The sequence below is a fragment of the Ascidiella aspersa genome, chromosome 8 (assembly GCF_963924565.1).
Source record: "Ascidiella aspersa chromosome 8, kaAscAspe10.2, whole genome shotgun sequence".
NCBI classification, from domain to species: domain Eukaryota; kingdom Metazoa; phylum Chordata; class Ascidiacea; order Phlebobranchia; family Ascidiidae; genus Ascidiella; species Ascidiella aspersa.
The window spans coordinates 18207855-18223093 of NC_139454.1; the positions used below are offsets into that span (position 1 = coordinate 18207855).

The 15239-nt window shown below is 35.2% G+C and overlaps 1 protein-coding gene across 1 annotated transcript; it reads left to right on the forward strand.

The window, feature by feature from the left end:
• Positions 1 to 1021: 1021 nt before the first annotated feature.
• Positions 1022 to 6534, forward strand: LOC146136644 (elongation factor 1-alpha-like). The gene is made up of 7 exons (XM_083396066.1): positions 1022 to 1177; positions 1652 to 1831; positions 2339 to 2511; positions 2709 to 2983; positions 3501 to 3757; positions 4416 to 4650; positions 6402 to 6534. The coding sequence occupies exons 1-7, from the start codon at positions 1022 to 1024 to the stop codon at positions 6497 to 6499; spliced, it is 1374 nt and encodes a 457-aa protein (XP_083252192.1). The 3' UTR covers positions 6500 to 6534.
• The last annotated feature ends 8705 nt before the right edge of the window (positions 6535 to 15239 follow it).

Here is a 15239-nt window from a genome sequence, read left to right on the forward strand (position 1 = left end):
GGCGATAGACTTTAGCCACTACGTGGTGTTTGGTTGTTTAAATATAGAAAAGAAACATATCATAACAGTGGTAGGAAACTAAATTAACAGTTTGCTTGAGTTAGCAATTGGTTCAGTTCAGTTTTCACTGAAAAAAAAATGATGAAGCTGACGTTTAAAAACGTGTATATATAGTTATGTTATGCGTAACACACCGAGCAACCGAAACGCTCAATTCACTGAGGTGTCGTGAAGTTCGACTATTGTACTAATTTCGAACCCTTAGTAATCTCTAACCTTGGTACACCGGTAGTCCGACCAGCAATGACATGAAAGTTTAACCGGTCGACCCACTTGTCACCGGAAGATGGTAGTTCGACGCATCGAATCTCACAAAGGGCTTCAAGTGCTGCTTCGATATTTACCATGCTCGATATGAGGCTATACTATATTGCATTAACGCACAAGTCGCCAACTGGGTGTGGGCCATACATAACAAAACATAACAGTATAGGCGGAAATGCGATGATTTGAGCGTTTCAGTTTAGTCATATTTGTTGCTCAGTGAGTCACGCATTACGTGTGAATATTGTCCGTTCATGTTTTAGTTAAACCTTATCGTAGCATTTAAAGAGTAATTATGAACAAGTTGTTGTACGTCAGTTTTATCATTCTTTCTATAAGAGAAAACTGAATTAAACCAATTGTTAACTCAAGCAAATTGTTAATGCAATTTACTGCTTCTGAATAATTGGCTTACATAAAAGCTAAAATATATCACAACAGGATATAACATTACGAAGAAAAAAGACGTAGTTTTCAAAACAGAAGAGTGTCTGTTAGGAAACTTGGGTTAAAAGTCAGGTTTTCGCAGGTTATAGCAACCAGTAAGAAAATAGTTTACCAGAAAGATATAATTCCAACATCGGTTCGATAATGACAATCAACACTGCTAACAACTGATAATATCTTTCAAATATAACTGTTTTTTTAGGAACATAATAAAGGTATCGTGTAGTGTCTTTTAAACCTGAAAAAAAAAATGCCTAGTTCAAAAGAAAAGAAAAAGCTTCATATCAACATCGTGGTAATTGGTCACGTCGACTCTGGCAAGTCTACAACGTCCGGGCATTTAATTTACAAATGTGGTGGAATCGACAAACGAGCCATCGAGAAGTTTGAAAAGGAGGCTCAGGACGTAAGAATAACTCTTTTTTCTAAACCAATCAGAAACAATCTTACCACTTGGCTATTTTTATATCTGTTATATTACCCGGTAGATTTAGTTACAATTTTCAGATCTGCCTAAAGCTAAGCAACGTGCCATGGGCCAACAAAAGTTGCATTAATAATTTTCAAAAATGAGATACTTAAACACGGGTTACACAGACAGTTGCAAGTATTTAACTAAAATAGATTTTTTTCTCTCCGAGGTTTCATTTAAGAATTCTTATAATTTATCGATACAATAATTTAGTTTGCAACATAATATAAAAAAAAAGGTTTTAGTTTATATCGGTAATTCTTTTGGCACACTCGTTATTTGGCAATCAGAACATCAATTGCTTTAATTAAAATATCAATTTCCATCGCTTAAATAGATCGCAAAATACAAATAATAATATATGCGGTTTAGTATAGTTGAAACTATCTCTTATTTACCTGTTATCAGATGGGCAAAGGTTCCTTCAAGTACGCTTGGGTGTTGGACAAACTGAAGGCAGAACGAGAACGCGGCATTACCATCGATATTGCCTTGTGGAAGTTTGAGACTACCAAATATTTCATTACCATCATCGACGCTCCTGGACATCGGGACTTTATTAAGAACATGATCACAGGCACATCACAGGTAACTGCTTTTGTAGACCACAAAGAGACTTTAATTCGGCACGTTCTTCACAACGCATAGTTAATGTTTTGACGAATGTAAAAATCGCTCACTTTACCACAAAACTTTAAAACGTCGTACGATATTGCATAAATGTAAAATAGGCGTCTTCTTTGTTATTTACTATAAGTTGATAATGCGATAAAATCTAGACAAACCCTGAAATTTGCATTACATGCAGTTTTGTTCAAACGCATGAGCCACCCGATGACGCTTTACTAAACAATGTATTATTTCAAGCAAAGCTTTCCAATCTATTACTTCTTTGTTATGTATATTAGTTTGCCAAAAGTCATATTAAGTTGACAAAACAGATCCTGGTAAAAATATTTATTATTATTGAAGTAATCGGGATATTTAGCCAAAAAACATACTTAAAATTGATTCATATAACTTTTGCCTAGAAAATCTTACAGTTAAATAATTTTAGGAAAAAGTAGTGCTGCGCAGAAATATGTTTCATTTCAGGCCGATTGTGCGGTTTTGATTGTGGCCGCTAGCACTGGCGAATTCGAAGCTGGTATTTCCAAGAACGGCCAAACTCGGGAACATGCTCTGCTTGCTTACACATTGGGTGTCAAGCAGATGATTGTGGCAGTGAACAAAATCGACAATACCGAACCTCCTTACAGTAAAGCAAGGTTGGACTAAAGCTACATGAAAAGTATACAGCAACCAACTTCCCATAGCAAAAACATTTAAATAAACACATGGGAATAATGTTCGTATATTCCGAATTTGAAACGGCAAAATCGCGCCCTAAAACTGATAACTCTTTAGAGATAAAGCAATTAAATCGTTGATGAGAAAACCGTTGTCTCATATAATTTTTTTTAAGGTTTGGGGAAATCGTCAAGGAGGTCCAAGCTTATGTGAAAAAGGTTGGTTATAATCCGAAGATGGTCGCCTTTGTTCCTATATCCGGTTGGCATGGCGACAACATGTTGGAAAGTTCGGAAAACATGCCTTGGTATACGGGATGGAATGTGGAAAGAAAGGAAGGGAACGCATCGGGAAAAACTCTTTTTGAGGCGCTGGATGCAATTTTGCCGCCCAAACGTCCGACCGACAAGCCACTTCGCTTGCCTTTACAGGACATCTACAAAATAGGAGGTTTTAAGTTCAAACCTAAATTAATATTATTGTAACTGAATTTACGTTGCGAATGTCCTTGCCATAGGAGAGAGCTGCGCTTAGTGCACAGTTTGCAGAAAACGACCTTAACCAAACTGTCTCATTTTCTTCATATTTCTTTTAAAAATTTTCTCTGATTTGGTTTAAGTCATGAAAGTATTTTTCGTTAAGAATTGTTTGGTTAATTAGGATTTCGTTGAATTCGTAATTACAAATTTTTTTCTTATTTCCTTAGCTGACATGTAATTATTTGACGTATATTTGTAGGTAATATATAAACTACAAAATCATTTGTTTAAATTTGTTTGATCTCATAAAACCATATTACTACATTAGGTTTTAAACCGAAAAGTTATTAATCTATATGATCGTGTATTATTTTTGTTCATGTACCTTGGTGTTTCAACGATACCATGTTAGGATTTTAGACAAAAGCCTATAAACCCTAACGTTATGATAATCAGCAGGTTGCTCTAACATTTCTGCTTATTTATAGGAATTGGAACTGTTCCGGTAGGTCGCGTAGAAACTGGCATTCTAAAGCCTGGAATGGTTGCTGCTTTTGCGCCAGGCAAAATTGTAGCAGAAGTCAAAACTGTGGAAATGCACCACGTGTCACTTGCCGAGGCTCTGCCAGGAGATAACGTTGGATTCAACGTGAAAAATGTTTCCGTCAAAGATCTAAGACGCGGTTACGTGGCTGGTGATTCAAAAAATGACCCACCCAAGGCAGCAAAATCATTTTTGGCACAGGTTCAACTGATAAATTTTCTATTTTTGATAAAAAAATTTATTAGACATAAAAATGTGTGCATGTTTTTTTTAGAAAAGTGAAGAAAACGGGTTGTAGCTGTAATAAAGGATTTAACATATACATTTTTTTTGCTCATATTTTTTTAATATGAAATGAGAATCAAATGGCACATTTTGTGTTTTTGTTTTACCGTTTACCAAATTACATTAACTTAAAATAAAACTTATGCACATTGGCGGAATTTAAAAATGATCAGCGGCTGCTTCATATTATTTTCAGCTGAAAATATAAAGATAGTATTCCCAAACCGTAAAATGTAAACTTTTGGGGCTGTTGTATTATAAACACTATAAAAAGCTTTTATTTGCTAATTAGACTAGCGGTTTCTAGTTTTTGACTTTTTAAATTTTCTATAGTTTCGCGGTGTACAGTTAAAATAGTTTTGCTTTTCCCCGATCTGCTATAAATATGTAATAATGAAACATTTTTATTGGAGGTAATAGTATATTTGTATATATATATATAAACAAAATCAATGCTTTAAAACGGCTAAGAACCATACAAGACTATTACAATCAAATTGATACAGTGTTATAAAAAAAATTCGAAATGTGATAATTGAAAGTAGAAAAACAATGTTACATTTTTTGGAAATAGGTAATTGTTCTCAATCATCCGGGTGAAATTCATGCCGGGTATTCCCCTGTTTTGGACTGTCACACAGCCCATGTTGCTTGCAAGTTCAGCGAACTTAAAAAGAAGATTGATCGACGCAGCGGAAAAGTGCTAGAAGAAAACCCAAAAATGGTAAAATCCGGTGACGCAGCCATGGTGCTAATGGTACCCAATAAACCTATGGTTGTTGAAAGTTTCTCGGACTACCCGCCTTTGGGTAAGAAAGTTCTTCTTTAGAATTCGATTTTTTTAAGATTAAAAAAATATTGGGATTGTTTGTTATGTTTGGCAAATCTATCATGGTCAATTAAATTATTAGTGGTTAAACAGTTTTATTTAGAAGTTGGCTCAAATAACAAAAACACTTTTATTTAAAAAGTTAGGTGAAACAATTGACACACAGAAAATTTTTACCATCGTAGTCTCACCGAATCTGTCGATGAATGATGCATGTAAGGCAGGCTAGAAAACACAACCAAGTGATAGTACTGTATATAACTGCAGGCTAGTGTCTAGCCTAGGGCTACCATATCTTCAGCACCCAGAAAGAGGACATTTTTTTTCGGCAAGTAAAACGAAAGTAGAATTGTTACGTTTGAGTTTAATGATGTTTTACGCTGACTTTCGGGATGTTTGATTGTTCTGGGATTCTCGGATTAATTTTTGATGTGAAATTTGGTGTTGCTGGCCAACTCGAGCGCAAATATTGATACATTTGTTCCAAGCGCGATGGTTTCGCTGTTCGTGAATACGAAAAGATTTATAAGGGACGTTTTAAAATCCTACGTTTTAAAGTGAATGGTTTATTAATAGGCCTTTTGACATATGAGGTTCGGATGCAATTGTTTTGGCGCAATGTTTGCAATAACAATCAAGAAGTTAGGGATGGTAGGGCAATTTGTTGCAAAGCCTTTTTGAAAACAGCAGATCAGAATGTTATGTTTCGCCTACAAGTCTGGTTGAAAGTATAAGCAACTTATTCGAAATGCGAAAAAAGAAGACATTTGGACATTTTTGAGCGTCCTCAGAGGACCATTCACTTTTCTTGAGAAAACAGGACTAATCCTCCTTAAAAAGGGCATATGGTAGGTCTAGTCTAGCCTGCCTTGCTTGCATCATTGGTCGACAGATTCGAGGAGTCTGTGATGGCTTCGGTGTACTGATGATACGTAAGCCTTAACCCTTAATCACAACTAGCTTCAGAAGGGCTAAATCACGGTTGTTATACATGTGTGTGTATCTTTCATTTATTTATTGCTTGTTTTAGAAATAATTTGGATGATTAGGGAAAACAGTTGTGATAGTAACCGATCCTGCAGATTTATCGCTGTTGTACAGTGTACGTATAATAAAATAAATAATAAACGAAGCGCATGAAATTTACATTGGTTTATTTTTAAACGGATGATACAAACATTGCTTTTTGGAAAGATTCTCGAAGCCAGTAACATTGAAAAGGTGTTCTTTCATGAGAAAAGGATTAGGTCCATTTCTTTTAACTCGTAATGTGATTTGCTATTTTAAAGATTTTATCGCAAAGCTGAGCAAAATGTCTTTATAACAAATAATTAGGGGAGGTTTTGTTTAAATTAGGGTTGCGTGGCGCACGCATGGCACCTTTGGGATGCAAACATTCCTCATTACGTTCTATAATGAAAAGTCAAATACAATTTGCGCCATTCCGAAAGAAATTTACATTTGCGTATGTTACAAAATAAAATATAGTTTTGAGGATAATGACCTATATTGTAACCCGTTAAAAATCATAATACTAAAGGAAGTAACGCGCAATTTTTCAAATTTGTATTATTTGTTTTGAATCTTGTCTGCTAGCTTGCAGTTGCAATACATTACAAATAAAAATACGACTATAGGCTATAACTTTAAGTCCACATTTTTTAAGATGCAACATTATAAACTTTGTTGTTTGTATTTTTTGACCTGCTTATTTTGCTGTTTCTCATCCAGGCCGTTTTGCAGTCAGGGACATGAGACAAACCGTCGCTGTTGGTGTGATTAAGAATGTGGAGAAAGACATAACCGTTGTGACCAAGAAGGGAAAGTAAAATCAACAAGATTTACCTCTAAAATAAATTGTCTAAAATAAAAAAATAGATCTTTCACTGCAAAACCGTATATTTTAGTTGTGTTCATGTTATAGTAATGTGTATCACCATGCTTTTGAAAATAACAAAACAAATATATACTATAAAAATGTAGTTCGTGTTGTATGCTTAACTTTTTTTTTAAACCGAAATATACTTGATATTTCAGTCTTAAATACTTATGCAGAACACTTGCGTCCGTTGGTAACAACAAATATTTATATATCATAATTTGACAATAAAAACGTGTTTAACTTCCAGCGTATGCACTTGTGTTTCTTAACCTTTCTTACGTCAGGGGTCACCTGTGCCATCCATCAGCTGTACCGGACTATAACATAGATGTTCTACAGACTGGTCTGTTATGATTTGCAGAAACAATAATACCTTGATAATTCCCACCCCTTTGTTCTTTTTTCGAGCATTTTACACTTCGTTAAGATGCTCGTCTTAAGTTGTTATGTGGTTATTTCATATAACGGCCATAACTTGAAAAAAGATGAAAATCTAAAAAAAAACAATAAAAAATCGAAAAACCAATTGGCACTTTTAATCTTAAAGCAGTTTTTGTTATTAGAGACAACTGTATAGTTTGTGTCATATGTTGAACATATTTTTGTCCAAAACCAAAATAAGAGCCATTTTGTTTCTGTTTCGACAAATCAAAACCCACACAAAGCCACAACAATTAATTTATTGCCTATAACCAAATATTACCAAATGGTCATTCTAACAGCTGTCAACATCCTTAGGAAAAATATAAAGTCTGGTATGTACAAACACACCCGGTATACCTATTTTTTTAATTATTGCTTATTTGACGATTCATTTCACCCAGTTTGTGTGATTTATCCCCAAAACCTTGCCGCGCAGTAGATTCGCTGTACATTGCTAATAACGCGTTAAAATTTTGACTATTTGTTTCCCGTTACCTTATTTTTTAAATGGAAGTGATGGAGCGTACATCTCTGTACATCGGTGTTAAACACTGACATCTTACGACCAAAGCCAAAAGCTCCTCCAGCAGATGTAGGACTTTCTTTTCTTTTCAGACATTTGTTCAAGGTGTTAAGATGCCTTCTCAAAACAACCTTGAAGTTCATCTTCTGCTGCATTTAATCTATATTGTCCATCTTTCAGGACTTATTTCATGTGTGGCATAGACAAGCAGAAAATATCGTTTAGCTATATTTGTTTGAGACAGCCACCGCACATTGTTGTGCAGCCAAATATCGGGATATGTGCGTTCAAGTCCATTCAATAGTGCACGGAATTGTCGGTGGTTTAATCCTTGCGTCATTATTTTATGCATTGTTCGAATGTGAGGTTCATCACTATCCTGGATGCTATTGGAAAAGTTTGACCGCATAATGGCTCGCAGTGTGAAATGTACAGTTTACTAGCCATCCGTCGTGACCCCTGAAGTAAACTATCAAACTAACGATCTTAATTGGTAGCAACGTAAACCAAATGATCTGTGTTCTCTTAAGGAATCAGCTCTACAGATGTTTTCATCGCGTGTCAGACGTATAAGCGAGATTGCCTTACTTATTTCCTCTGCTTCTACAGCTGAGATAAATACAAAACAGAACAACTTGTTTAACTTCGCTGACATCTTTTTACCCATCGCAGATAATAATTGTTAAAGTACGAAAAAAATTGATTTTTCGATAAAGGATTTTTTTTCGAGTCCCTAAGCCAACTTATAGCATTAGGCCTAAACAAACGTCGTGCTGATGAAAATGGAACATAGTATGATTTTTCTTTGTGTGTAATACAGTAATCAAACAAGCTGGTTCGCCCGTTTATGCGATAAGGTTCACGATTTCAAGATGTAAACCATTCTATTGTTATTTCACATGTAGGGAAAACTAAATGTCGCAAACTTACTGTGCTTGTTTGATGCGAATGAAAATTTTCCGAAATAAAAAAGTGCGAATTTGATGTCACTTATGTGCCACCGGTTAACCAAAAGTCGGTTAGTAATAATTTATTACAATTTATTGATTTGTGTGAAATAATTATTATTTTAGCCGTTAGGTGCACACGACCCCACCAGAATGGGATTACATGGTGCATAAATTTTGTCTTAAATTATGTCTTAAATTATTTTGCCTTGCTTTTGTAAATGCATTTCATACCTAATAAGAATGAATGATCGTTTACGCTAAACTAATTTATTGAAGCGATTCGCTTTCTTTATAGCTTCGTGTTCGTGCTCCGTGAAAAAAAAAACAATTGCACAATGCGATGCACAGAAAGAGAGTGAATGGGAAAAGTCAACCTGTACGGTTCGGTGCAATAATAAAGGGTGCGTTGATAAACATAAAGGGACGCGCGTGCGTAAGATCTTACCGTCCGAGGGTGGCGGTAACGGAATCTGGTGAAAAAAGAACGAACATCGGCTGTTTGGGAACCGGTAATTTACCAAAGGAGTGTTGGTGGACCTTGGCCTTTTGACAGTCCATTTATTGTTTTACCCATAAACCAATTTGACTTTGCAGGCAGTGCCATACAAACTTTAATCCAATTAGGCTGCGCGTAGCCCGAATCGAAGGACGCGAAACACCGTGAACTATGTCGAAGAACTATGACATTGGAATAATAGGGCGCGAAATTCGGTATATACGTCGCACAGTATTGTTGTTCCGGACTGGTTTAGTTGGATGTCTTCCAGTTGCAGACCAGAAATTGCGGTGCGGTAAGCTTTTGAAGGCTGTGAACCCACGAGTGCGGTGTTGTCCATGTCGAGTATAGTGACGTACTGATAGAGAGCTCGAGACAGCAGTCAAACTTTTAGCTTCCGTAAAAGCCAAACACGAACGGTCATTGTCAGTGACGTGCGGTGAGGTTCCTAGATGGTGAGGCGCAATTTTTTTAGAGTCACGTTTTTCTTTAACAACCACAGCACAAACACGGTATAGTACTAATAAAAATAAAAATAAAGTTTGAGCAACCGTTTCGAAAAGCAACTGACTGAGTTTTAGCGCAATACTCCATTCAGAGATAATAAAAAATGACTTAAAAAGTATTAAAACTACTTTAATATAACCGACATAATAATGACTACATCGTTTATGACGTAACTGTGCATGACAATTGAAGGCGTGACGCCCCTGTGATCGACTGTTGTGGTAGGCTACTGCTCATAAATGTTACAAAACAAATTATTATAAAGAGTACAATATTTATAATTTCTACGCCCATGACATCCACACAGTCACTATTTTTTTTATCAATCTCTTTGAACGTTGCGTGTATTTTTTTTTGTCCAGTCGTCTGATGCAAAACTTTTAAATTTGCAACAGGTCTGGCTTTATTTATGACTTCAACTTTAGAGCTTTACACTACAAGAAGTCAATGTCACGCACTATGCGAGAATTCAAGAATTCAAGCTGGACAAAAAAAGGTTTAATAGCTTGGACGTCAAAATTGAGGCATGCCTCAAATTATAGCTAAATTGTTCATCATGTTTTCCGAGAGAATTCGCAAAAGAAAAAGGCACGCATAATGCAGTACATAGAACTTTTGTGATCTGAGAGAGGCACGGCTTGGCACTGCCTCACTTCGCGTATTTCAACGATATTGCTATGAATAACGCAACAGAATTAGAAGAAAAAATAAAGCACGATTTAGGTATAGAAACATAAAATTTGCGGTAGAGATATAACTGATATAACTTTTGCTCGTCGTATATTTTTCTTTGCCAGATGTTGCCGGGTGAGGCAGTGCCTCACCTTGACTGCACGTCCCTGGTCATTGTGCTTGAGTGCGTCGTATACGGGCAATATAATGCGCTCGGCGTCACGAATAAAACGAAAATTCTTGAAGTCCTCACCTTGCTAGGCATGGCCTTGCACCGATCTTGTCAATCCGATGACCAAGAAAATCAAGCTGTTGTAGGCCAAATTGACACTTACCCAAATTTATGACAAGCCCATCATTGGCAAACTGTTTAAAAAGTTTTGTTTCAACGATATATATGTTCATCGAAACTCTACGATGTAAACCAATTTGGGTAAAACGGTCAATTAGGGCCCAAGAGCAAAATACCCAAGTTATTTGGTTAAAATGTTTCGGTGCCCAATGTTTTTTACCCATATTTGAGTTACCCAAAACTATTTACCCAAAAATAATGGGCAAAAAGTTGTTTACCCAAAATTGTTTGGGTAAAATGGTTGGTACTGTAGCAGTTTGAACTTTGGAGCTATAATTTGGTCACTTCGTCGCCATTCATTCAATTGAAACCGTCTGTTTGCATTGTGGCGTCGTCACACCAGCCTGTGTGAATTCATCAAACTGTCAACATATTGCTATACTCGTGTTTCGTAAATTGCTTAGAATTTCCTGTTTTTCTTTGCGAGGCAGAACCGCAACTTGTTATGAAATTTAATTAACGCCATCTGGTATAAAGTATATAATGGATTTAATTTTACACCAAAAACGAGCAGTCTCAAACTGTTCACTTCGGGAGTCTAGATCGCGTACGTTGGAGGTAACTATTGTACGTATATCGCAAGTACACGCAAGTACTGTTTGTCGCTTGTTTATTTGCAATAAACATTTTATTTCCATTGTGGCTGCGCCCCACAGTACTGCACCCAAGGGATTTGGGTAGTTTCCTTACAATTAATTCAAACTTAACTTAACGAACAATTGTGCCCAGCTGGTCTTTATTTATTCAATAACACCAATACTCTCGACGTGTTCAAATCTGTTTTATGTTTTGCCTCAAATCGCATGCATGAATAGCGAATAAGTGGTCCAATTTTTCTGATAAACCTTGGATACATTAAAAGATAGTGAAACTTGTGTGTAATGGTGCTGTGAGGATACAACATTTTAAATCCTTAAAAAAGTTTTTGAAGGGTAACTCCAAATCCACCAATGTTTTATTTTTTTTTATTCGTGGAGAACATAATATGTTCACAATATTAAGCAATGCCAAAAACATCTCCCAAGTTCCAATACTTGTCATCAACTGGGACTATAGTTTACATTTAACAATGGAAGATGTATCACTATAAGCACCAGTACTGTGAAACTATAAAGATTCTGCAGTTATTTAAGTGTTTGTTCAAATAAATCTTTATTTTTTTTATCCCATCGTTTTGATGAAGGGTCCGCTAGTCTTTGTCCAAAAGCTTGTGTTCAGACAGTAATAAGGTAGGTTTTTTATCAACCCCATTGTCATAGTAAGGAATTTTTGAATTTAAGCCTTCCAAGGTAAAGTACTTTTTTGAGTAAATTAGAGTCTGTCTATGAAAAGGTATATTTGTTAAGATTAATGATATAGTGCTTATTATCACTAGGTATACACCTGTAGCAACACTTTCAGTACATATGGTATATATATAACACCCTCAAAAACATCTTGGTGAACATCAGCCGAATATTTGTCAACAGGGTGAAAATTATTCCACAAAATAGAACATTTCCATTTAACACCAAACTGTGGAGAGATGCACCGTACAACAAGCACTGTTGGTATGATTCCGTTGTCCTTACAACACACTGTTTGTAGGTGTTCTGCAAATAAAAATCAAACTACTATTTTACAACGCATGTTTTCTAAAATTTGAAACATTATACACTATCATTTCGCAAAACATTTCAAAACATTTTAATGCAAAAACATATTCACAAACACATTATCAATCCTCGCAAAATGCACAAGTGGGTCATATATTTTAAGATATGCTAATTTTATGCAAAGCCTTGCTGCTGCTTCGTTGTAAGTGTATTTGTCTTGAGTTGGTAATTCAAGGTTTTTGGGCGATTTCCAAATTCGGATACCCTCGAAAGTTAAGAAACTAAATAGTTAACAAATTGTGCAGCATTTTTATGGTATTACAGGGGAGTTCAGCACAAAACTTTCAGTATGGTTTAACCAGGGTATTAAGAATTTTTAGGCTGCGAGTTTTTAATTTCCCTAAAATTATCGACACCTGCGTTTTACAGCGGATAAACAAAATTAATTTTGGTTGTTCTGCACACATTTTCGATTGTTTTACATTGACAACATTTCGATACTTCTAGACTAGAGACAAGTGGGTCATTAAAAATCTGTTGTGGGTCACTTTGTGACCCGCGGGTCAGTGGTTCGCCATCCCTGCCCTATACACTCACAATATCGTTAAACGTAAGTATTACTGCCAGAAAGCGCAATTTGGGTAATTGTGTACCTTTAACATTAACAACCTCATTTCCAACATTAACTTGAACACCACAACCTAAATACAAATAAAAAAGTCAAAACCAAAATATTATTGAAATATATCACTTACTCACAGTTTCTAGAATTTTGATACCATTATTTAGGGATTCTAAAATACATGGCATGGGTTTGTTAACACCTTTTTTATATTTTTTACCTTTTTATCAATGATTTACCCAAATATATAAAATGGTGCTCATTAATTAAAAAAACGAAAGAAACAATCAAGTATATTCGATGCGACTGCCGGCAAAGAGTTTTTTCTTGTCCAATCATTCCAGTTTAGTCTAGCTTTTGTGTTTTAAGAATGGGTATACTATTTTTTAGACTACATTTTGGTTAGTTTTACAGAATATATAACACAGTACTGCACCCAAGGGATTTGGGTAGTTTCCTTACAATTAATTCAAACTTAACTTAACGAACAATTGTGCCCAGCTGGTCTTTATTTATTCAATAACACCAATACTCTCGACGTGTTCAAATCTGTTTTATGTTTTGCCTCAAATCGCATGCATGAATAGCGAATAAGTGGTCCAATTTTTCTGATAAACCTTGGATACATTAAAAGATAGTGAAACTTGTGTGTAATGGTGCTGTGAGGATACAAATTTTAAATCCTTAAAAAAGTTCTTGAAGGGTAACTCCAAATCCACCAATGTTTTATTTTTTTTTATTCGTGGAGAACATAATATGTTCACAATATTAAGCAATGCCAAAAACATCTCCCAAGTTCCAATACTTGTCATCAACTGGGACTATAGTTTACATTTAACAATGGAAGATGTATCACTATAAGCACCAGTACTGTGAAACTATAAAGATTCTGCAGTTATTTAAGTGTTTGTTCAAATAAATCTTTATTTTTTTTATCCCATCGTTTTGATGAAGGGTCCGCTAGTCTTTGTCCAAAAGCTTGTGTTCAGACAGTAATAAGGTAGGTTTTTTATCAACCCCATTGTCATAGTAAGGAATTTTTGAATTTAAGCCTTCCAAGGTAAAGTACTTTTTTGAGTAAATTAGAGTCTGTCTATGAAAAGGTATATTTGTTAAGATTAATGATATAGTGCTTATTATCACTAGGTATACACCTGTAGCAACACTTTCAGTACATATGGTATATATATAACACCCTCAAAAACATCTTGGTGAACATCAGCCGAATATTTGTCAACAGGGTGAAAATTATTCCACAAAATAGAACATTTCCATTTAACACCAAACTGTGGAGAGATGCACCGTACAACAAGCACTGTTGGTATGATTCCGTTGTCCTTACAACACACTGTTTGTAGGTGTTCTGCAAATAAAAATCAAACTACTATTTTACAACGCATGTTTTCTAAAATTTGAAACATTATACACTATCATTTCGCAAAACATTTCAAAACATTTTAATGCAAAAACATATTCACAAACACATTATCAATCCTCGCAAAATGCACAAGTGGGTCATATATTTTAAGATATGCTAATTTTATGCAAAGCCTTGCTGCTGCTTCGTTGTAAGTGTATTTGTCTTGAGTTGGTAATTCAAGGTTTTTGGGCGATTTCCAAATTCGGATACCCTCGAAAGTTAAGAAACTAAATAGTTAACAAATTGTGCAGCATTTTTATGGTATTACAGGGGAGTTCAGCACAAAACTTTCAGTATGGTTTAACCAGGGTATTAAGAATTTTTAGGCTGCGAGTTTTTAATTTCCCTAAAATTATCGACACCTGCGTTTTACAGCGGATAAACAAAATTAATTTTGGTTGTTCTGCACACATTTTCGATTGTTTTACATTGACAACATTTCGATACTTCTAGACTAGAGACAAGTGGGTCATTAAAAATCTGTTGTGGGTCACTTTGTGACCCGCGGGTCAGTGGTTCGCCATCCCTGCCCTATACACTCACAATATCGTTAAACGTAAGTATTACTGCCAGAAAGCGCAATTTGGGTAATTGTGTACCTTTAACATTAACAACCTCATTTCCAACATTAACTTGAACACCACAACCTAAATACAAATAAAAAAGTCAAAACCAAAATATTATTGAAATATATCACTTACTCACAGTTTCTAGAATTTTGATACCATTATTTAGGGATTCTAAAATACATGGCATGGGTTTGTTAACACCTTTTTTATATTTTTTACCTTTTTATCAATGATTTACCCAAATATATAAAATGGTGCTCATTAATTAAAAAAACGAAAGAAACAATCAAGTATATTCGATGCGACTGCCGGCAAAGAGTTTTTTCTTGTCCAATCATTCCAGTTTAGTCTAGCTTTTGTGTTTTAAGAATGGGTATACTATTTTTTAGACTACATTTTGGTTAGTTTTACAGAATATATAAATTAGTCAATGAAATATTTTTACCTTCACATGCTATTACTTTTTGTTTACATGCATAACCAGCACTGAAATTATAAAGTTGTACTAAATCTTACAGTTATAAAGCAGCCAATAACATCACGGGCACCATGAACCGA

Bases quoted from the DNA above. Each gene is read 5' to 3' on its own strand.
- LOC146136644 (XM_083396066.1), top strand. From the start codon at position 1,022: ATGCCTAGTTCAAAAGAAAAGAAAAAGCTTCATATCAACATCGTGGTA. The intron at 1,178-1,651 runs GTAAGAATAACT...ACCTGTTATCAG, and splicing joins TTGAAAAGGAGGCTCAGGAC to ATGGGCAAAGGTTCCTTCAA. The intron at 2,984-3,500 runs GTTTTAAGTTCA...GCTTATTTATAG, and splicing joins GGACATCTACAAAATAGGAG to GAATTGGAACTGTTCCGGTA.